Source organism: Rhamphochromis sp. 'chilingali', assembly GCF_963969265.1.
Source record: "Rhamphochromis sp. 'chilingali' genome assembly, chromosome: 15".
NCBI lineage: Eukaryota > Metazoa > Chordata > Actinopteri > Cichliformes > Cichlidae > Rhamphochromis > Rhamphochromis sp. 'chilingali'.
Window position 1 is genome coordinate 1470431 of NC_137942.1, and position 22781 is coordinate 1493211.

The 22781-nt window shown below is 45.5% G+C and overlaps 2 protein-coding genes across 2 annotated transcripts in view; one reads left to right on the forward strand and one right to left on the reverse strand.

The window, feature by feature from the left end:
- Positions 1-14236, reverse strand: part of LOC308411705 (uncharacterized protein) — a 35685-nt gene extending 21449 nt beyond the window's left edge. Inside the window, exons 1-2 of the mRNA XM_080905703.1 lie at positions 14152-14236; positions 2946-3231 (exon numbers count right to left, since the gene is read on the reverse strand). Of these exons, the coding sequence (XP_080761829.1) occupies positions 2946-3183 (238 nt within the window). The 5' untranslated portion in view covers positions 3184-3231; positions 14152-14236. The remainder of the gene's footprint in view (positions 1-2945; positions 3232-14151) is intronic.
- A 1931-nt stretch (positions 14237-16167) lies between these two features.
- Positions 16168-22369, forward strand: LOC308411694 (uncharacterized protein). Its single transcript, XM_080905678.1, has 2 exons — positions 16168-16432; positions 17460-22369. The coding sequence occupies exons 1-2, from the start codon at positions 16240-16242 to the stop codon at positions 18506-18508; spliced, it is 1242 nt and encodes a 413-aa protein (XP_080761804.1). The 5' UTR covers positions 16168-16239; the 3' UTR covers positions 18509-22369.
- Positions 22370-22781: the final 412 nt, after the last annotated feature.

Below are 22781 nucleotides of genomic sequence, written 5' to 3' on the forward strand. Positions count from 1 at the left end.
ATCGCCCCGTGCATGGGGCTAGACGGCTAACACGTTAACGAGCTAACTGCGCTAACACACTAGTTCACACCCATGTAATTGAGCATTGCATGGCACATCCAACATACTGTTTTACTTTAGTCCATGACTCGCTTACCTTCAGGGTCATACGTCACATGAAAACCAAAATAATTCCAAACGCCAGATCTGAATGAGGGTGGGGGAGGTGCCCTGCGCTCTTCCTTCTGGCTATGCTGTCTGTGTGGAGCACTCAGTGGATCTGCGCTGGACAGTGCAGCCTAGGCGGAGTAGTCGAACGCAGATTCACTGAGCGCTCAACACAGACAGCATCGTCAGAAGGAAAGTTGATAAAATAAATTACAAATGTTGTATTGTTCGATACATATGCGTACCGAACCGAAAGCACTGTATCGAACGGTTCAATATCGATACGAATATCGTTGCACCCCTAATATATATATATATATATATATATATATATATATTTATTTTTCTACAGTTGACAGGCTAACAAACCCTCCTGTGTCAGTGGCAGCTGAACTTCATTCAACCATGGCCTGCAATGACTTTGCCAAATTCTTCACAGAAAAAATCCAAAAGATTAGACAAGCAGTTGGTACATCAACAGCAGATCCAGGATATGTACTGTGTCCACCAAAAAACTGTTTAAACACCATGAAACAGTTTCACCCGATTAACAGCAAAGACCTGGAGGACATCTTAGGTCAACTGAACTCCTCCTCCTGCTGTTTAGATGTCCTGCCAACAAGTTTTTTCAAAAAGGTCTCAAAGACTTTAGAGTCAGACCTGTTACAGATCGTCAACTTTTCCTTAATGTCAGGTGTGTTTCCAGAACCACTAAAAACTGCTGTAATCAAACCTATACTGAAAAAGGACAATCTTGACAAGACACAAATGAAAAACTACAGGCCGATCTCAAATCTCCCATTTTTAAGTAAGATCATTGAAAAAGCAGTTTCTCAACAGCTCAGTTACTTCTTAAAACAGAATAATTGCTACGATGCCTTCCAGTCAGGTTTTAGACAGAACCACAGCACTGAAACCGCTCTGACCAAAGTGTTTAATGACACATGTCTGAACACAGACAGTGGAAAAATGTCAGTCTTAGTTTTACTGGATCTCAGTGCAGCATTTGATACAGTTGACCACAACATATTACTCAAACGACTGGAGAACTGGGCAGGTCTTTCAGGAACTGTACTAAACTGGTTCAAAACATACGTAGAAAACAGGAAATACTTTGTATCAATAGATAACTTCACATCTGAGCAGACAAGTATCACATGTGGAGTTCCCCAAGGTTCCATCTTGGGACCCCTTCTGATGCTGGTCTATAAAGCTCTGAATGATTTAGGACCAAAATACATCAGTGACCTCCTGACCCAGTATGAACCTTCCAGATCCCTCAGGTCATCTGGATCCGGTCTTTTATCAGTTCCCAGAGTCAGAACCAGACACGGAGAAGCTGCATTCAGCTTTTATGCTCCATATATCTGGAACAAACTCCCAGAAAGCCTCAGATCAGCTGAAACACTCAGTTTATTTAAATCCAGGTTCTCAGCTGCATTTGAATAAAGCACCAAATCTGCACTGTTTTACTTTTAAGCGTAAATTTCAAAACTCACATTTTAACTACTGATTTTATCTACTGTTCCTTTTCTTGTTCACAGGAGCTGTGTCCAAATTCATAGGCTTCATCCTCCTGAGGCCGCATTTGTAGGCCGATTACGTCACAGTGACGCGACAAAGGCAGTCCAAATTCGAAGACTCCTCCAAACGCGTCCTCCTTTTCCCTGAATTTGAAGGATGGGTCGGGTGTATCCTTCGTGGCCCAACCTATCCCAGAATTCATAGCGCGGCCCAGGCAATTCCAGTTTCCAACAATGGCAGCAGCTGCTTATTTTTAAAATTACTCTTATTATTCTTTCTGGGTCACAAAGTAAACTTTTAACATATTTTCAGGCGAGAATGTAGCTGTGCAAACTTCAAGTATCTGCTCAGTTTATCAAGACACCACATATTTTCAAAAGCGCTCCGACATTTTCGGAGACGTCTGTTACCCACCAGCTCGAAGCTGACCGGGAGGTCAAGGCTCACTAGAGCCGTGAGAACACCGGACTCCCCGCACATGATTTTCAAACCCCCCGTGATCTTTCACTACTCAGGTTAAACATATATAAGTCACTTAGATAACCTAAAACTGTTATAGTTTGGCTTTTTTCAGTGTTTTATTTGTTTGTGTGTAAATCGGTTCGGCTGAGATTAAAGTTATAGTTTTCACACAGCTGAATAAACGTCAAACAGAAAACTGATTATACAGAAGTGTGAGATGGTCGAGAATATACTCCGGTGTCCTGTTATATTTTATATATCAAGGAGCAGATGGCAGTTTATTAAACTCCACCGAGACAGCGGTGACGCAAATCTGAAGGCTCGACTGTTCCATTTCACAGCCTCACACTTCCAGCCTTCTCGGTCTTCAGAGGATCCGGCCCACATAGACCGCGAAGGCCGGATCCTCCAAAGGATACGGCCTATGAATTTGGACACAGCACGGGAGAACGCTTAGTCAAATTTATTTTCAAAATGAAATTGATCAGTTTTTAACTGTCGTTATATTATGTCTCTAGTAAATCCTGGATCTTCAACTATCCAACAACTTTTGTGACACTGATATGTGATATATGTAAATCAAGCCAAACCTGTTTTCATTCATTCTTATTCTGGGAACACAGATCAACCACTAAATCAACATCTTTGATGAGGAAGCTTGTTTCCTTCAATTGTATCTTCAATGCTTCACTTTTGGTCACTAACCCAAATAAAGATCTGCTGAACTCATGGCTGTATCTGAGGTAAGCAGGTCATTGTGAAGCTACTGGAAAAGAAAACTTATCATAGCGGACTTTTAGGGCTGTATTTACTGGTCTCTGTGCTTTCGCTGATTACTGTCAGGTGGTCCATTCCCTTCCCATCCTCTGTCTGCTGGGCCTCGGGAGCATCTGTCGTTGAGGGTGGGGCCTGTTGGTCAGAGCTGGTTGGTTGAGAAGTCACAGCAGTTTGGGCAGCTTCTCCATTCTGCTGCGTGGTGATTGGCTGGTCTGGCTGCTGGGGTTCCTCCATATTACCGGGCTGATGGATGGCGCTGGGGCTGGTGGTCATTGGACGGCCGAAGCTAACTGTTGAGGAAATCTGAAGGCAGGGCTTGTTCTGAAAAGAATTACAGAGATGCCGTCAGTTATGTTACTGCTATGAAAGTCATTAGGGCATCATTCTGATTATTGATTGGCTGATTAATTTGGCTAAACCGCCAGCTGCATATAAAAACAGAACGTGGCAGATCAGACTCGTGGAGGAAGAGCTTTGCAAACAGAAAAACACAACCACTTTATTCAAGGTCCTGGTATAATCTACTTTGCATGGTGAAGCATTTCTTGATTTAAGAATGCAATCGATGGCAGCACGGTCCAGATGATCCAAAGGTTGCAGCATCCATACTTTGATTAAGAGCCAGAGTTCCTTTGTTGCAGGTCCTAATCATGTCTGCATTTATATAAAGCAACCCTCAAAGTCATGTCAGCATTACTGTGTAACAGCCAGCACTGCTCAGAGTTCATGTTTATCTATATCCATATCTGGTTTTCAGGTGCAGCTACCAGCCACCTCCAGCTTTTCTGGGGGACATTGAGCAGTTTGAGTCCCCATGTAACCCCTCCAAGAGTCCTGGGTGATGAGCTGGAGTGCGACTCAAAAGACCCCTGTGAAGAGACAAACAATGGACCATGCCAACTCACCCAGGTTACCAAGACCCCACCCTGGATCCAGGCCAGTAAGAGAGGTTGGGCACCAGGCGCCAGGCCTTTGGTGCAACATGGCTCCACCCTCCTGTGGGACATCCACCCGGAGGAGCTTTAGAGGTTCAGTGCTTGGTGCAGCAATGCTTTGTTTATCTGATTCCAGTTATCAACCTAAGATTTGTATTTTATTTTATTATTTTAACTGAATACAGCATTAAAATGATTTGCCACTCTTACTCCAACGACATTAATCATTGCAGTTTTGCTGAAGACATTCGGATGGCCCTGTTTGGACTCCATGTTCTTGGATGTGTAGGGTTACTGTTGTGAGGAGCTATAGTTTACCTGAAAGCACAACCCTTTCCTTACCCTAACCGTGTAGTGCCTGAACAGAATTACCATAATGAGTAAAAGTGAAAAGAAAGCTTTGCGGGACCAACATCACCCTGCGCGCCACCTTTTCCATCTGCTGCCCTCAGGGAGAAGGTACAGGTCTATACAGGCCAGAACATCCAGACTGGCCAACAGCCTGTATCCACAGGCTGTGAGGCTCCTGAACTCTCTGCCCCCCTCTCACGGACAATAACCATATCCAACTTCTTAATAGCAATGAACTGGTCTGCATTGGTGCATCATATCTTTATTCTCTTCCCCCTCCTGCCCCCCCCCCCCCTCTTTCTTAAATAGATAACTATCATATCTGATATCATATCTCACAGTACAATAATATTGAACGGGTTGCATTGTTGTATTTTGTCATGTTTCTCAGGTCTTTGTCTGAATTTCTACGAACATTATTGCTAAGGATTGTCTTATTGCATTGGAGTCACACTGGGTTAAATATGTACACTTGGGTTTTAAGGGGTATTTATTATTTTCTTCTTTTTTTTTGGGTTGTATGGAAGCCCCAAACGCAATTTCATTGTTCTTGACAATGACAATAAATAAATAAATACTAAAATACTTAAGGTCTCCACCCTCTGAATCTGCAGGTCTGCTGTGATTACCAGTAAATGAAGACATTAAAGACACCTCGAGTGTAACAGTGAGACACGGGCACTGAAATTATAAAGCTCTGTGTTGTAATTTCAACTTTGATCTGGTGGTGGCAGCGTTGCCTCAACCAAGAAAATACCTCCAAATAGTCAGAAATCCTAAAGCGTAGAGGCCGATGTCCCCATCTCGTTGTTCTGAAAGCAGAAGTAGAGAGTTGGGTGGAGCAAGCACCAACTTGCGAGAGGCTGCACGGCACTAACGTGTTAACGAGCTAACCACGCTAATGCATTGACGCCGTGCAGCCCCACGCACTGGGCGAGCCGCACTAACTCGAGATTTGCTGTTTGCATGCGGTTATGGCGTTAACGTCATTTTAACGAGATTAACGCTGACAGCAGTACTTCTAATATAATGTACGACTCTGCAGATACAGACGAGGTTTTACAGGTTTCTGTTGCACTAAAATATCTTTGTGTGAGTATTTGCAACATCACAATACCACAAGTTGCTTTACGTCATCCTCCATTTTGATTTGGGGCGTGAAGCGAGCAGCATCAGAGTATTTGTAGCAGCATGATTAGGGATGATTGCATAGCGCGGCGGTGGGTGTGGATAATTTTGCCGAAAAAAAACGGCGGATGAGGGCCGGCCGAAGAGTAAACTTTAAGTAAATCCTGAATATTATGTCACTTATTTATGTGCAAATGTTTAATAACGAAGAACATTGAACATTACTGTTGGCCACATGTCGGCAAAGTCATGTGACATTAGTGACGTTTGTACTAACTTGGTTTTAAAGCCTTTACTTTAAAATATACGGCGTTCAATAGCTGAGCTTAATCTTACAGAGAATGATCAAAGCTCATGTAGAAACAAACAAATGAACAAAAGATTTTCTCCTTCATTTCTGTCAAACACAGCTGTATGACACGTTTCCAGCTGTTAGTATCATGGTTGCTAGGCAACCTGGGCATCACAACGGAGGCTAGACCGCCCATTTCACAAGCCTCGCACTTCCGGCCTTAGCGGTCTTTGAGTACGCGGCCCATGAGGATCGTTGAGGCTGCGTACTTTAAGGCTGCAGACCCTGAATTGGGATACAGCCAATAGATGTGTTAGCAAATAGCGAGTCAGATTCCAATCAGTCTGAAACCACGTGATCGGCTCTGGACATCCCTACTCCTGATAGCATCATCTTTATTGGCCACGACCTGCTGCTTCTTCCAGACTAATGGCAGTCGGCATTCCTGACGCCGGTCCAGATATACTCAATTCTTCTGGATGAAGCCTCAAGTGGCCATTAGAGGAACTGCAGTCGTTGGGCACTTTGTTCAAACTGAAAGCAGCTTTAGTTTATTTGATGAATTTTCTTTTAAGAAACGAAATTTGATTTTGTAGTTTTTAAATCATGTTGTTCTTTTTGGTTTCAATGTTTATGTGTTATAAAAAGAGGAGATTAATAAACTAATTTAAATGCATAATTTAGCAACAAAAGCAATAATCCTTCATATATCCTTGCATGCTTTCAGCAGGTTCTTTCCTCTCATAAGTTCAGTTTTATTAAATTGCAGCGTCCTGAGAACGAGTCGGTAGATGCAGCAGAGGAGACATGATATTAAAACTATAATGAAAGAACAGGATTTCTGCTCTGCTGGCGTCAGAGATATTAAAGGAAACCAAGCCTCAGATGTGTCCTGAGGCTCCACACATAGAAACCACTTGGTCCCAATTATTCACCATTTTACTGATTATTACTTACTTTTCATAAAAGTGAACACATCAATGTGAGAGTGTGAAAAAAGTTTCATTGCCAGTGAAATAACAACAATATTGACACGGATCACATTAATTGAAATCAATCTTTAACCCTAAATTTGTTTATCTACTATTTTGTCTTTTTAATTTTAGCAGCTCCTGCTTGCATAAAGAATCCTTCTCTCCAAATCTATTCATTCAAAAGTCAATTTGATTCATTTTATCAAGCAATAAATAAATAAATTTAGAATAAAATGAAAACACATGTATATAAATATTGACTTCTAAACTTTTCATCTTATTTGGATTATTTATTGAGATGTTCCTTTGTAGGCGGAGCCTCTGAGCTGTGATGTTCAGAGTTCCTTTATCCTGAGCTCCTTGTTCTTAATAAAAGTTGAGATTCCTCCAAATGGGCCGGGCGGCGGAGTTATTCATGAAATATTCAGACGTTTTCTCTGACAGCTTATCTAACAGCACCAAAGTTAAATGCTGAAATTATGACAGCGGCGTGTCACAAAGCTCAGAATAATTTTGTCTCTCCAAAGGTCGAGAAAAAGGAGAGAAATATTTATAAAACAGATCTGCAGCATCTGTGTGGGTTGATCAGGTTGCTGTTTAATAACAGTGACTCAACACTTTCTTGCTGCTGAGGTTTGTAGCTCGCGGGCCTTCGTGTAGGAGGAGTGAGCGCCGTCAGGAGCTTGGATTCATGCGTCGGTGAACAAAGAGCATAGTAACAATCATGTAATTTATCAGCGACTGAGAAGTTATGGAAGGGATCATTAGGCTGTCAGTCAGTCTGAGTACGAGCAGGCGGAGGAGTAATTACAGCCTTCAGTCACAACAGCTTTATCTGTTTTTACATCCTTGGATTTAAACGTGAACAATGTCTGAACCAGCTGTGACATCCTCAGATCTGATCCGGTCAGGTGACGGGCGCTAGCTCAGAGCTCTGAGATGACAGCATGTGGATGCGACATGACGCGATTGATAAGACGCTACCTAAGGAGCGTATCCTCGATATTCACAATCCTCCTTTCTGAAACTCTGAATTATCAAATTTAAAAAAGGACCCGAGATCAGTGACCAAACCCATAAACTAACCAGGCAAGTGTTACAGCGGAGGGCCGATCTCCCCGTAGACTTCTACAGGACCAGAAGTCACGCTGTAAGCAAAGGTATCGCCACCTGGTGGCCATTGCAGAATGCAAAATGAGAATGCAGCTCAGAGTCCACATCGCTCCTCTGCTTTTAGAAGGCAACAAAGAAAAGAAACTGTCCCAGCTGGGTCCACGTTTAGACACACTCATAGAGCTGCAGTTACGTCCAGTAACCACTGTTTCTGTTTCACATGTGCGGCTCCCACTAACAGGAGGTCACGGCTACACTGGGTAACGTGTGGTGGAGGTCCAGCCTGTGCCACATGCAGACGTCCTCCACCATCTTTGTCCTTAAACAGAAAAACAGGAGCCTGGAAACCAACGAGGGAAGACTCCAACACAAGCTCCACACGGTGGATGCAGACAGGTGCCAGCATGAGCTCGTGCTGTCTGCCGCACACGCTTTCTGACACGAGCAGTTCACCGTCAATCAAAAGAGACAGAGTTTAGATTCAGACACGTCTTTAAATGTTGTTTACACTGAAAAAATAAAGCCGCATGTATTAAATGTGATCCTTCCACAAACAATACTTCCTGTTTCTAAGAGAACATAAGATAGAACAGGCTTCATTAACACTGGAAACACTGCAGATTCCCTGAGTGCTGATATTTCAGACATTTTTACATCTAAAGTTGTGCTGACCATAAAACTAAGTTTGTTGTGTAAAGAGAGAGGAGCTGAAGCAGCATCATTTATCTGACTTTTTCAAACTTGTGCTGCGTTTGCTCTCGGTTCAGCGCTACCCCTGTGCTCCTCACTGTGATCAGCAGTAATCTTATCGGATCAATCAGACAGGCTCATCGATCCGAGCGATGCCTGGAGGACGAGCTGCTTCCTAAAGAGCAGGGGCTCTGTCGCAGCGCCTACACGCTCGCCGTTGTAACGACTGCCAGGACTGCATCGATCGCTTGTCCCCCTCCCCGAGGACCCAGCGCTGCAGCGCTGCTTCGCTGACTGAAGCAGAGTGTGTTATTACAGCGCTGCACGAAGCTGCACGTGCTCCCTGATGCAGTGCGACCGTTTAGCAGCATCAGTGTCATTCGATGCAGATCACAGGATACGTCTGCAAAACACCTCCGATCCTCCCAAGTCGCTGACGTGCTCAGCATTCAGAGAAGAGGACGAGAGGGTGTTTACCTCTTTCTTCCCCTTCTTCATCACTCAGCGAGGCGAGCACTCGGCTCTTTGTTCTTTTGTTGGTTACCTCAGGAGCTTCAGGTTACAAGAAAACTTCTTTAACTTTAAGATTTAAGTTTCATCCGGTCTCATCCTGGATCTGTGTATTAAAACCCATCAATCATTTAAAATGAAATGTGATGGAGAAAGATGAACTCAGCACTGCTACTCAGGGTCTGTTACTACAGTGACCTCACAGCGGCCATATTATTGGTCACATGACAGAATTAAAAAGGCTCCAACAGCAGAAACACGGTCCAGACCTACAGCTACATCCACCTGTCAGTCAAAGAGGCCACACCCCTAACTTTAAGCCTTAATGTGATTTAAACACAGACATCAAACAGTTTGTGCATCAGGATGTAAACGTCTTGATGCTCAATCATCCAGGTAAGCAAATCTCCAAAAGTTGATTCTGTTCATCTGGACTAAACATGTTTGCTTCTCTGGGGACCGACTACTGCTGCCTCTGCTGGATGTTAGAGGAACTGCATGTTCTCATTTTATTATAAATTTATATTCTTATGACTTTTATGCTAAAACATTTTTTTTAGACCATTTTGAAAATGTTTATTCAAGACGAAAATCCAACTGTTTCCAGTTTTCACACAAAACCTTTGATCATCATAAAAATCTGACGTGCTCTGCAGCAGATAACCTCGGATAACCTGGGACTCTCCTCAGCTCTTACTGGAACAGTGGCGCGGCTGCCCCTCTGTTGGTCTTCCATGGTCTCTTGTGTTCTGGGGGCCTCTGGATGTCTGGAGTTTTGATCTCCTCCATACCCGCTTCACACCCTGGAGGACGGGGCTGTGGCCCCCCCCCACACTCCCTAGCAGATCATTACATGGAGAAACCTTTGGAATGCAAGCATGCTGATCCACACAGGTATGCACACATGGGTATTCACAGACGCGGACTAAAGCTTTCTTGGCTGCTGCCTCAAAGCACACTGTGCGCTGTCTATCTTGCGTGCTGCACAATATCGTTTATTATTTAGTAAATATTGATATCTATGACTAGCTAGTTTATTGTGATGGTGCTTTGTTTTCTCTATTATTATGTTGCTCTTTGTTGTTTGCTGTCTCCTCTGTTTGTTTTTTTTGTTTGTTTGTTTTTTTTTCTCCATACAGGTGACCCAGGAGTTCTTTTTTTTTTCTCTCTCTTCCCCCCCCCTTCTCACCGTCTCTTCTCCCCTTTGGTTTTCTTTCTTTCTCTCCCCCTCTTTCTCTCATTCATTCCCCCTGCCCTATTTATTAAAAAAAAAAAAAAAAAAAAAAAAAATGACAAAAAAAAAAAGAAAAAAAAAAAAAAAAGATAACCTCGGATGGAGCTTTTACTTCAGAACCAGCTCGAGAGAATGACAGGAGCACATATAATCATCAGCTTACTGCAGTTAGAAATAAGAATAGTTTAGAAAATGTGACTCTGTCCAAACAGCAGAGAGCTCTATGCGACCCACATCAGAGGCTTCGAGGATAATAAGCACAGGACAGTTTTTTTTATCTGCTGCGAATACTTCAAATTTTTATTTTAACAACCTGAATTTTCCTGAACATGGAGACACGGGGGTGTCCTACATAATTAAAGAGCTTCTGCTCAGGATGCCGGTTTGAATTATTTGTTAGACCCGCGAGCTTCAGCGGCTGCTGTTTGGGACCGAGTCTGTCAGACGTATGAACAAACTTACCTATGAAAATTTTAAGCTTCACAGTGAAACATCAAAAACTATGTTTCCATAAAAAACAGGAAAAAAAACTTCCCATAAAAATAAGGATATTTCATCATCATAATGATAAAAAGATTAGAGAAATGAGGGAAAAGAAATCTCACACAAAACAGAAAGAAGCAAATTGTTTCATGTCCATCTTCCACATACAGTCTGTAGTTCTCTAGATTTCTGTGACTAAATCAAACAAAATCAATGAATTTTAATGATTTATTAATCATTAATTTTGCTGATTACAGCGGTACGCTGAGATTTTACTGTCGTGTCAAAGATCAGGGACTCAGATTTCCCCTTTTGATCTCATTGGCTGGAGGAGGATCACAAGGTCTTTAATGAAGGGTCCTTACAGGAACCGGAGTTTAACATTAATTAACCTGCTGCTGCCTTCGTCCTGTCAGCGAGCGGCAGGATTAGCGCTGCGAGCTGTGGCGGGCACTCCGGAGGGAGCGGCAGCAGGAAGACACGACCATCGCAGCCATTAGTCTGTTGTTTTTAGCTCTGCGGCGGCGGCGTAATGACTCGGGGCTCTGCAGATGTTTGTTTCATGCTGCTGGGCCAGTCATGATGCGCTGACATGATAGAAGCCTTTAATGAAATCCTGGGTAATGGCTGCGTCCCTGCAATCACAGACTCTGAGCTTGTTGGGCTGTAGCTGCGAAGCTGTGGCGCTAATCAGCTACAGGACCCTCTGACAACATGAGTCTGAGAGACGAGGCTGTAACAGGATGAAACAGCCTCACAGCCGTTGGACAAACATGGACTCGTATCAGCTGTTTTTACACCACAGACACAAAATGAATCCGTTCAAATTTTATAGCATGAAAAAAAATATGTTTGGAGGCTGGATGGAGATTTCAGAGCTGTGAGTCATCTCACCGTTCACTTAGATTTGTATTCTTAATGTGATTACATCCTCCAACGCCCCGTGACCCCGGAGGTCCAGTTTGTTTCCAGAAGTCTAGATTTTCATTTTGTTGAATTTTAGTAACTAAAATCTTTTTCCTTTCATGTTTAGTTTGTTTTTCCTCTCTAGAACAGCCTGGATCCAGATTCAGATCATGTTTTACGGTGGGTCAGGGTTTGGTCCCGCCCCAGTCATAAAACCCCTCTAGGTTAGAGTTAGGGTTCAGTTTCTCTCTGCCTGTCTGGAACAAATGTAAAAGCCTCTGTACGAGCTTTTCTTTGAACAGGAACATCTTCCACCTCGTGAGAGTTTGCCTCTTCGACCCTGATCCAGCATGGTTGACTGGAGAGCTGGTGGCTGACCTGATGGAGGTATGTAGAGGAGCTGCAGAGGCAAAAGCACTCCAACCAGAAGTGGACTCTGAACCTGATTCTTCATATGCTGACTTTGTCTTCTTTATTTCGGTTAAAGCTGTCTGTAGTCCTGTGCAAAGGTTATAGATGTTCACTTCTCCAACGCAGGCACCATGAGAAAGACTCAACTTCAACTACAAGAAGAACGCAGAGCCCTCAAACAGATGGATCAGTCTGGGATTGTGCGGGGAGTTTCAGGAGTAATCCACACAAGAGCTGTGGAAAGTTCACTGAGATGCTCCAAAGCCAAATGAGTCCAAGACCAGTGTAAAACCCAAAGCCCCAATCCCAACGTCCATGCCACCGACTTCCAAGTCCTCCGAGATGATCCAAAACCAGCCTAAACCATGTTCATGGGCGAACCCTGATCCAAAATACTGCAGCAAGAGTCCTGACAGGGACTAGAACAAAAGCTGATTTCCCCAGCTTATCTTCATGACCTTGTAGTACCATATCACCCTATTAGAGCACTTCGCTCTCGCTCTGCAGGCCTACTTGTTGTTCCTAGAGTATTTACTCTTCACCCCCGCAGATTGGTGCAGCGGTCGCATCACTGCAGGTGCTGAACCAATCCATCTGTCAGTCTCATGCTCCCCTCACTGGTGGACAAGACCCCGATATAGCTGAACACCTCCACCTGGGGCAGTAACTCATCCCTGACCGGAGTAGGCACTCCACCATTTTCCGGCTGAGGACCACGGCCTCACGGCAAGGCTGGCAAGGCACCGGCGTGAGGGTCAGATGACATCATAGTGACATCACATCCAGCCTCCATATTCAGCTAAATTCAGGTTCTACAAACTGATCCAAACTCAGCGGCCCCACAAGAGATTTGAAGCAGTTTTGAAAGGATGAATCTTTGTTTTATTTTCTAAACTCAAAATTCATGTTGCTGTCACCTCCTCGCTCTTCGGGCGGGTCACACCTCCTGACTGTGACTGCTCTCAGTTAAAGCTGTCCCCGTGACTAAAACCAGCTCATGCAGTCAAACGGAAACATTCAAAGTCTTTAAAGGCAGACTTTCAAAATAATATTCACATTTTTTTAGGCAGTTTAATTTGAAATTCTTTGGCCGACTTCAGACTGTAAACAATCTGCTCTTGTTTCTTTCAGTTTTTTGGAAATGAAATATTTTCAGAGTTTAACCTCCAGCTCGAGCAAAGCAGGATAAACTGATCCACTAGGGGCGGGTTTTGATGATCGATTTATCGATTAAAATCGATTCTGGCTTGGATAACGTGATATCGATTCATTCAAATCCTGAATCAATTTTTTAATATAAATTTATTTTGCCAGAAATACCAGAATCTCAGTTTCAACAACCACCAAAGATGAAAACAGTAACTGAGAGCAGGAACAGGCTTCTGCACAGAGACCTGAACACAAAGCTCGACCAGCCGACGCATCAGGATCAGCGAGCTGTGACTTTCTCAGCGACGGCACGGACACGGTCGGGGCTGAAAGCCGACAGCTCGCCGACTCTGTCGGCGGGTCGAGCTTTGTGTTCACGCCCTTTTTGCGCTGATTCTGAAGCTGTTAGTTTGATCTCTCTCCAAACAACATTGACCGAACCAGCAGCAAAAGAAGATCCAAACTACGCTTCACACAAACATCGTCATGAATTCACTCTGACTTTGCTGTTTTGCTTCCACCAGGATAAAATCACACTTCATGCACATTCTCTGCCGTTGTTTACAGGCTGTCAGACGCTGTTTGTTTCCTTTTACTTACTTCCGAAAAGAAAAACCTAATTTCTGCCGTTCAATACTGAACAAATTTAAACTTTTTAAAATTATACAAAATGCAAAACGCTGTGTCTGTAATAAAACCGCTGTAACTTCAGAGGTGATGTTCATGTGCTGATTAATGGTTTTCTTTCCTTTTTGATCGACTGCAGAATATTTTTATAAAATCCAGAACAGGAAAATCTGCTTCATGTTTTTCTGTTTTATCCTCAGCTGCTTTGACACAAAGGCCTCTGCTGTGACGCTCACACCTTTGATAAAGTCTTGCGTGTGTCAGCTTCCTTTTTATAGATACAAAAATATGTAAATGTGCTGATCTGAATTATAATATTTCTGTCTGTCTGAGGCAAAATTTCCCAGATTTAAATCGAATTGAATCGATTCGGGACCTTGTGAATCGGAATCAAATCGATTCTAGAAATCAGTCACGATACCCAGCCCTATGATCCACCTCAGGCAAGGACGGCACGGCGGCGAGGCAGCGAGGACACGAGGCAGCAAGGACACGAGGCAGCAAGGACACGAGGCAGCGAGGACACGAGGCGGTGTCTGTTTTCTAGAAAATACCCAAAAAGCTTGAATGAAATCCTGCGAGGCAGCACGACTGCAGCCATATTTTATACATAATTAACACGCAGTGATGCATGAACATGTCCATGCCTCTCTCTCTCTCTCTCTCTCTCTCTCTCACACACACACACACACACACACACACACACACACACACACACACACACACACACACACACACACACACACACTTTGTATGAATGCACCAAAACCTTCATCTTCATCACAGGCAGACAAAGAAAAGAGAAGAATCCAGCTGGAGGTGTGATGCAGTGACACACCCACCCAGGCGGAGGCAGCCGCACATGTCCTGCACATCCAACCTGTGAAACTGAAAGATTTTTCCCGGGACGCTCACCTGGTCCTAGTCCAGCACGGTAAGCTGCAGGGTGAGGTTCATCGTGTCTCTGCAGGAGAAGTGGGAGGTACAAATCCCCCGATGTGAGCGATAGGAGCTGAAATGAGAGATGACAGTACGCTGCGCTCGGCGAAACACCCGTCAGATCTTCTATTAAATGATGCTGTGGCTCGCTCAGCCTCCTCTCACTAAGATCTGTTTGATTTGTGATGCAGAGAGTCTGTGCAGCAGCTCCGTCTGCTCCACCGCAAGAGGTGAAAGGAAAGGGAGGGGTGCTTTAAGAGTGTGTGTGTGTGTGTGTGTGAGAGAGAGAGAGTGTGTGTCGTAGTAGTAGCTGCCCTCCTCTCCCTCTTTCCATCTTTCCTTCAGTATCGAGCTGGCTCAGGCTTAAAAGCACCTTCTGACAGAGCCTTCAAAATAAAAGCCTCAAGATGAAAGCTCAAACCCTTTTCATTGATGTTAGTGCCTCTCTGCCACCAGATCTGCTTTTACAAAAGTTGAAATCCCTGATCCAACAACCAGACTCTGACCCATATTTAGCAGAATCTGCGACATCAGCCCCAAATTAAAACCTGAAATCAACCCTGTGAGGAAGATTTCTATTGGTCAAGACAAGCACCACGAAATCTGCTCAACTCAACGACGCCTCGTACAACCTCGACTGTGAAAAAGTTAGGATGATATATCAAATATAAATAAAGCTGCACAAAACACAAAAAATGATGATGTCAGCGGCACAGGTCTGTGTTTCCTCTCTAACATTAGTCTGTGATGTCTGTGAGCCGAGGACAGCAGCTGGTCTGTTGGAGGATACTTTTCTGACCTTTTATTGCTTCAGTCTCAGCTTTGTTGAGACGTGTTTCTGCCATCAAATGAAAAATGAGCTCATATTAAACATTTGATATATTTCTGTGTTTTTATTGTGATTTAAAAAAAGCTTATGAGATTTGTATTTTCTTTCTTTAAATAATTTCCCAGGTTTTTGACTCTTACTTTGAATAAGACCCTTATACTGAGAATCATGTGTTTCCTGCCCTCCAGTGGTCACAGTGTGAAACTGCATTTACAAACGTGTTACAGGTGCTCAGTCTGACACACACTTTCCTGGTAGTTCTTTCAAAATAAGAGGGGAACCAGTCCCATAGACTCCTATGTTAAATCCTTACAGCAGTAATAAACATGTTTACAGCCGGATACACAAACTGTTTGGTCTCTGTGGATCATTTCCCCGTCATAACAGCTGTTTGTATAACTCACCCTCTAAAGTTTGCATTGCTAGGGGCGTGGCCTCTTTGACCGGCAGGTGGAAGTTAATACAGGCGGCTGTAGCTGCTAGCTTTCTGCTAGCGTCACCTGAACTGGACCTCTGGACCGTGTTTGTGCTGTTGGAGCATCTTTCATGACATCATCAGATATGTCACATCTCTGCTATGAGGTTACTATAGCAACAGGCCGTCCAACAAGGCTGAGCTCCAGTTTCAGCGATGGAGTCTGCGGACAGAGACTGATGACCACGCTTTAATTTTGAAAGACCGGAGCTGAGCAAGAGCGTTTCCTGTCGGGTTTGTTGTTTCCGGTGTGGATGCAGCTGTTGGAGGTCCCAGCATCAAAATGACCAAGCTGCAGCTGCTGAACGCTTACCTGACGGAGCGGCTGACGGTGGTGGTGAAGGAGATCCTGGACGTGGTGGAGGACACGGTGGCCGAGTACCGGGAGGAGACTGCCAGAGCCAAGCGGGAGAACGAGAGCCTGCGGAGGCAGCTGCGGGACATCCTGCTCCTGGAGGCCGGGACCGAGTGGCTGAGTAAGGGCCGAACTAGCCGGCTAGCTCCGCGAGAGAACGCGCATTCAGAACTGCGATGAAAATCCGCCTGTTTAATAGAAATACGCCGCTTTAACGTTAAATTCAGGCTTAACTGCAGATTTTCACGGTTTTATGTGTTGTTAAGGACGGATTCGTGTATTCGGCATCATTCAAACCGTCTGATTTTACCGACATTTTTACGATAGATGTGACTTTCTGTCATTTTTCGTGTCAGTTCCTTTTTGCCTTCGAGCCTAATGAGAGTCACCTGATGTAGGTACTCATTTCACTTTTTTTCACGCAGTGTTTTCATTTAAAGTTTATTTACACAACGTATCTCATTTACCCCATTAAACATAAAGGGGGGAACACAGCTGAGCATTAAATTGACAGACTGTCACATTGACTTTGGTATGAAGAGCTTTGCGTGAGGTGTCAGTTGGGGAGAGCTGACTTTCAGGAAGTTTGAAGGACTTTCGGTCATTCGGGTTTCTGTTAAAGGGGAATTCCGTACATATTTACGGTACAGCACATTGAACTGTAAAAAAAACACACACATTTGCATAGAAACCAGACGGTGAGCGCAAAGGAGTTGTTTATGTTCGATAACCTGTGAAAATATGTCAACCTCTAAAATAATGAGGATAACTGGCTGACGCCTGGTGGCACTACTGCTTAACATGGAGCTGTTCTGCTTTGTTTTATGTCCTGTTTTAAATATTGAGGTCAGTATAAGTACATGTATCCCTGTGAGCTTAAAAAAAAAAAATTAAAATGGCCCCACCCACCTCCTGTTTATGAAGAGCAGCCAATCTGAAGACAGCTGGCTTAGAGGACAAGGGGCTGTCACTATTCAGGAGTGACAGTGTAACACAAAGGGAGCTTATTTTGAAATGTAATCATGCAAAGCTTTTCTTGGGGCCCAAAAACAAGTGTAAACTCTGGAGCTCCAGGTGTGAGTCGAATGTTTCTTCTGACGTGCTGGACGTCGTTCGGTCGCATCAACTGTTTGCTTTCTGTGTTTCAGAGTCCACCAGGTCCAGTCTTGGTTTGGCGGCTCCCGACCAGCCTGGTGAGCCCGAGTGGAGGCCTCGCTCCGAAGAGCCGGACTCTCGCCCGAACCCACCCAGACCGCCGCCGCCGAACGTGGACAAGCCCACCCATGAGCAGGTGGTGTCTGTGCAGCTGCTGGCGGTCCACAGCGACTCCTCTCCGGGGCCGGTGCACCTGCCTGTGGAGAAGAAGCTCTTGGAGCTGCGGGACGTGGCACCAAAGCCTGACCGTCTACAGGAAGCGTATGGGAAAACTTCACCTGTCACCTCGCACTCCTCCCTAAACCCTCCTACTGTCTCCGTCCCCAAAATTCACATTGAAGTTCCTGCAGTGCTCAGGGAGGAGCCCCGGGCTCCGCCCCCCGCGCTCATCAAAGCCGAACCAGAGGAGTACAGTGTGAGCAAGCCCAAAGGTCGCACGGACTCTCTGACCGAGGCCGCAAACGGTGCCGCCGAAGAGTTCTGGAGCAGGGCGGAGGCGGAGAGGACGGTGGTGGTGGTGCGCGCTGAGAGGCAGGAAGCTGAGCGGAGCAGGAAGTCCTCCCAGGAGAAGCCGGCAGCCGGAGACAGCACAGCCTCCGCTTTCATCCCCGAACTTGTCCATCGCTGCCCGCGTTGCGGTGAGGCCTTCGGACAGGCCGCCAGCCTCCGCCTCCACCTGGAGCAGAAGAGGAAGACCTACGCCTGCGACTGGTGCTGCAAGTCGTTTGCGCAGTCGGCAGACCTGCGGCGTCACCTGCGCACGCACACAGGGGAGCGGCCGCACCGCTGCACCTTCTGCTCCAAGAGCTTCAGCCAGAGAGGAAACCTGCGGCGTCACCTGCGCATCCACACGGGCGAGCGGCCGTACAGCTGCCCGTTCTGCTGCCGCACCTTCAGCGACGGCGACACCATGAAGAAACACAAGCGCACGCACTCGGGAGAGAAACCATACCGCTGCGCGCAGTGCGCCAAGACCTTCACCAGCGCCAGCGGCCTGCAGATTCACATGAAGAAGGACATGTGCTTTCTGGCTAACGCCTGATTGGGCGCTTCGGGAATGGACGCCATTAAGATAGAGCGGAATGACCGGGCAGAAATGCTCAGACACAGCAACCAATCACAGTCATCGAATGAAAGCTGGATGTATGACCGATGACGTCGCTTTGCAGGGATGCACCGGTCTGATGTTTCAGGCAGCTGAAGCCGTTTCAGGTGTTCTGTGTTTACTCGCGTTAGCAGCTGGCGCAGCAGAGAGCACGCTAACAGCGACGGTGGGCGGGCAGCGTTTCGTGCTGATGCACCCACAGATTTCTTTCTCTGTGTGTAAAACTTCAAACACTGCTCAGCGATGGCGTTTCCCATCCCAGCTTCTTCTCTTGTTTTTTAGCTTTTAGCTCCATGCTAACATGCTCCATGCTCCTGCTGTCTGCTCCTCTCCATGTGTGAGGAGGCGCAGGAAATCCTCCGCACTCAGCTCCAATCAGAGCACAAACTTTATATTTATGTATTTATCTGTCACTCGGTGAGATTAAAAATCACTTTTATTGCGAGCGAGTGACGGACCTACCAGCAGAGGGCGTTTTAACCCCTTATCACAGGGGTGGGCAATTCCAGGCCCCGAGGGCCGGTGTCCTGCAGGTTTAGGTCTCACCTTGGGTCAACACACCTGAATCACCTGATTAGTTCATTACCAGCCTCTGGAGAACTTCAGGACATGTTGAGGAGCTAATTTAGCCATTTAAATCAGCTGTGCTGGTTCAAGGACACATCTAAAACCTGCAGGGACACCTGCCCTCGAGGCCTGGAGTTGCCCACCCCTGCCTTATCAGCCAGTTTCATAACCTGAAACAGTTCCTGTCGTGTAACAACGGGCCGCGTTTTAGATTTTACCTTCGGCTTTTATTCAGATTATGTTCTGGCATCATGAAGCTCACTCAGACACTTTAGGACTTTCCAGAACTTTAAGTAAATGTATTTAAAGCGTCGGCAGCGATGAGCCGTCTTCGTGCTCGATCAGTTTCTGGGACAAATCCTGGCTGATGGAGATTTTTCCCGGATCGTCACAGTTTGTGGGCTTTGCTTTTTAAACACTGACCACAGATCCCGGATCAGAGCGACTGGCGGTTGGAAGAATCCGGTCAGTCTTTAAAAAATAAAAGCTCACAAAGCACAAACCGTAGAATTAGACTTGAAGCCTGCAGCGAGTGTTTCAGCTGCTGTAGGCGACGCTCGCTCTCTGCCTCCCGGCGAGGAACACCTGAAGCCAGTTTTTCGTGGGTGAAGCGTCGGATCGGTGCGTCCCTGCTGCTGTCAGCAGATTTACGGATTCATGTGAACAACAGAAAACTGGTGAAGCTGTCGGTCAGATAGCGGCTGACCAATCAGAGCAGAGGATGTGACTGAGCTGCAGCTGTGAGTCTGTAGGTGTGATCAGAGCGAGCTGCAGCAGGAACTGAAAGTGAGACGCCGCGGGCCAACGTGTGAAGACGTGGGCGAGCGACGGGAAACTGCAGAGGATGAAGAGCACGCTCCTCCTCGTCCTCCCGTCTTTGACACGGTTTCTCTCTAACGGGACTTGGCGGCGTTTGAAGGCAGCTATGTGGACATTGTTATTTATCTATTTATTTTCCTCGCGGGTCACTTCCTGCGTGGCGCTTTGTTTCTTCTGTTTCCATCACAAATATACCCGTCTGTTATCACAACTGTCTGCTTACTTTGCACCACGAGGCGCTTCCTGAAACACCTCACTGAGCTGCCAGTTCGTTAGGTACGCCTCTACCTTAAGCTGCCCTCCCCGACCAGCGTTATCAGGGCTCACCTCCGACGCTGTGCCAGCATGGAAGCAGCTTAAGAGTCCTGAAGGCATATGAAAGGAAAATAGACTTTAAACTCACGAATGAGGCTGTTTGTGGACAGGAAGTTGACAGGTAAAGAGGTCGTGGTGAGTGCTCGGGTGGTTAAAGGGTTAAATGTGGCTGTTAATAAACGAGGTAAAAAGACACACGTGGACCCTGACTCTGAAAACTAAAAGTTTTATTTTGACTCAGTGAGGCTAAAAAAGTCAAAACAAAAAAACCTGATGAGGTGACAGGTATCAGGACATCACACGGTGTGCAGAGCACAGATATGCCACCAGAGGGCAGTATATGCTGATGGGCTGGTAACCATGATGTTTAGTGAAATGACAGTATAACAGCTGAGCATAGAGCTGTGACATCACACTGAGTGAAGTGTTTTCTCCATCTCAGTGTTTTGGAAGTGGGCGGGTCTGTCTGTGATTGACAGGTCTCCGCCCCTGGTTTATTATTCAGACAGTTCACTGAGCTCAGATCAGCTGAGCTCATTTTCTCAGGTCAAGTCTCTCAAATCAGCGATCCTTGTAAAACTCCTGAGACCCACCTGAGCTCTTCAAATGTATGTAAAAGTATAAAAACTGCCTCCACCTGTGAGACTGTTAAGCTATCAGATCTGACAGATGTCAGGACGCAGCTTTTAACTCTGAGAGGAAAGTAACTGAGTTCATGACAAATACCATGTAAGTCAGCGAGTACAAACAGCTGCTCTGCTTTAGGATCACATTTTAAAGCCTTTATTCAAACATTTCATTCCACAATCTGTGAAAGTGAAAGTGTGCACGCTCCTTGTTTCCTCAGTTATTCCCAACAGGACGAACGGAAAGGCTGATGAAAAACAGGAAATACAAGCGAGTGAATTTTTATCTGAATTATGCTGAAGCTGCCTAATAGTGATCAGTGCTAGCACCTGCAGAGCACACTCACCTGTCCACCGTGTTTACCTGCAGCTCACAGGAACCAGGTGGAGTTCATGTCTGCACCAGGTCGGCCATCACATCGTACAGTCTATTTATTAAGGTTTCAGTGTTTCTGCTGAAACCGCCGTCAGAGCGTCGGCTCATCAGCGCGGCGTACAGAGGCTGAGAAGTCCTGAAGTCCCGCCTCTCAGGAGACCGTCGTGCCAACTCGCTGTCGAGGCCTAACCTGCGCTGAAGACGGTCGCGTTCAAGACCAGGCATCAACAAAATCACCTACTGACCAATCAGATCACTCCGAGTGCAGGTGTAAAAAGCTGTTTTGTTGGTCCAAAAGCATCAATAACATCAACGCAGCATCTGTTTGTCGACGTCATGTTAACCTGTGAGGTGAGCAGATCTGTGTCGGTTCACTGAGCTGAGAAACTTGGAGCCATCTGTTTGATACTGGCTCCTCCTGCTCAGAGGAAGAGCTTCCCAGAACTAGAACTTGCTCTTCCTGGTTCCTGATGTTGAACAAAAAATTGAAACCTTTCCTGAGTTTGTTGTGACCCTTTCAGATTCTTCTCTCAGAGTTGAAGCTGCTTCCTGCAGCATCGATACAGACGCCACGTTAAACACAGTCCAGGTGTCTTGCTGTGCTTACCTGATGAGAGCTCTGCTGCATTCAAGGCCCGTGGTATATCTTCAGCCCTGTGTCAGATACAGATGAGGTGTTCACTGTAAATTGGACGTTTTGTTACTTTGAGTTTAGAATTTTAATTTAAACAACAAATTTGGCTTCCAGCGATGTAATTGAGATAAATTATTGATATATTATTGTCATATTCTCTGTTCAGCACTTCTCTGTCCTGTGGCAGCTCTCGTTCGGTTCACATTGATTCATTTCTTTTAGTTTTGTCGGCTGAATTATGAGTAAAGTTCATAAATACACAAGTTTCCAGATTCTTTGATAAACATGAGTTTTGCTGTAACAAAGCAGCCCTGCTTCAGCAGCTGATGTGAGTCAGAAAGGTAAATCACAATAACATTTATATAAAAATATGAGCTTGTAAAAGCCAGTATTAAGCTTGGATCTGAAAAAAGATTTTGTGGAGCTTTGAGGTGAGTTTGTGTTGCGTTAGAGCAGGGGTAGGCAACTCCAGGCCTCGAGTGCCGGTGTCCTGCAGGGTTTAGATCTCACCCATGGTTAACACACCTGAATCAAATGATTAGTTCATTACCAGGCCTCTGGAGAACTTCAAGAAATGCTGAGGAGTCATTTAGCCCTTTAAATCAGCTGTGATGGATCATGGATACATCTAAAACCTGTAGGACACCGTCACTCGAGGCCTGGAGTTGCCTACCCCTGTGTTAGAAGGTTCTTCACATTTATAAGCTGAAAAAGCTGCAAGTGTGGTTTCATTCATCCTGCTGCAAGAATGAACTTGGCTGACAGACTGCAGCGTTCGAGCTGCTGTTGTGCTTTCAGGCAGCAGGGGGCGGCGTGGCGCCAGCCAGGACCATCCCGGCGCGAGAACAGATCCACACTTACTCTCCTGTTTGC

What these genes read in the sequence shown, in the direction of transcription:
- LOC308411694 (XM_080905678.1), top strand. Translation starts at nt 16,240, where the DNA reads ATGACCAAGCTGCAGCTGCTGAACGCTTACCTGACGGAGCGGCTGACG. An exon ending in GGCCGGGACCGAGTGGCTGA is followed by an intron (nt 16,433 to 17,459) that starts GTAAGGGCCGAA and finishes TCTGTGTTTCAG; the next exon opens with AGTCCACCAGGTCCAGTCTT.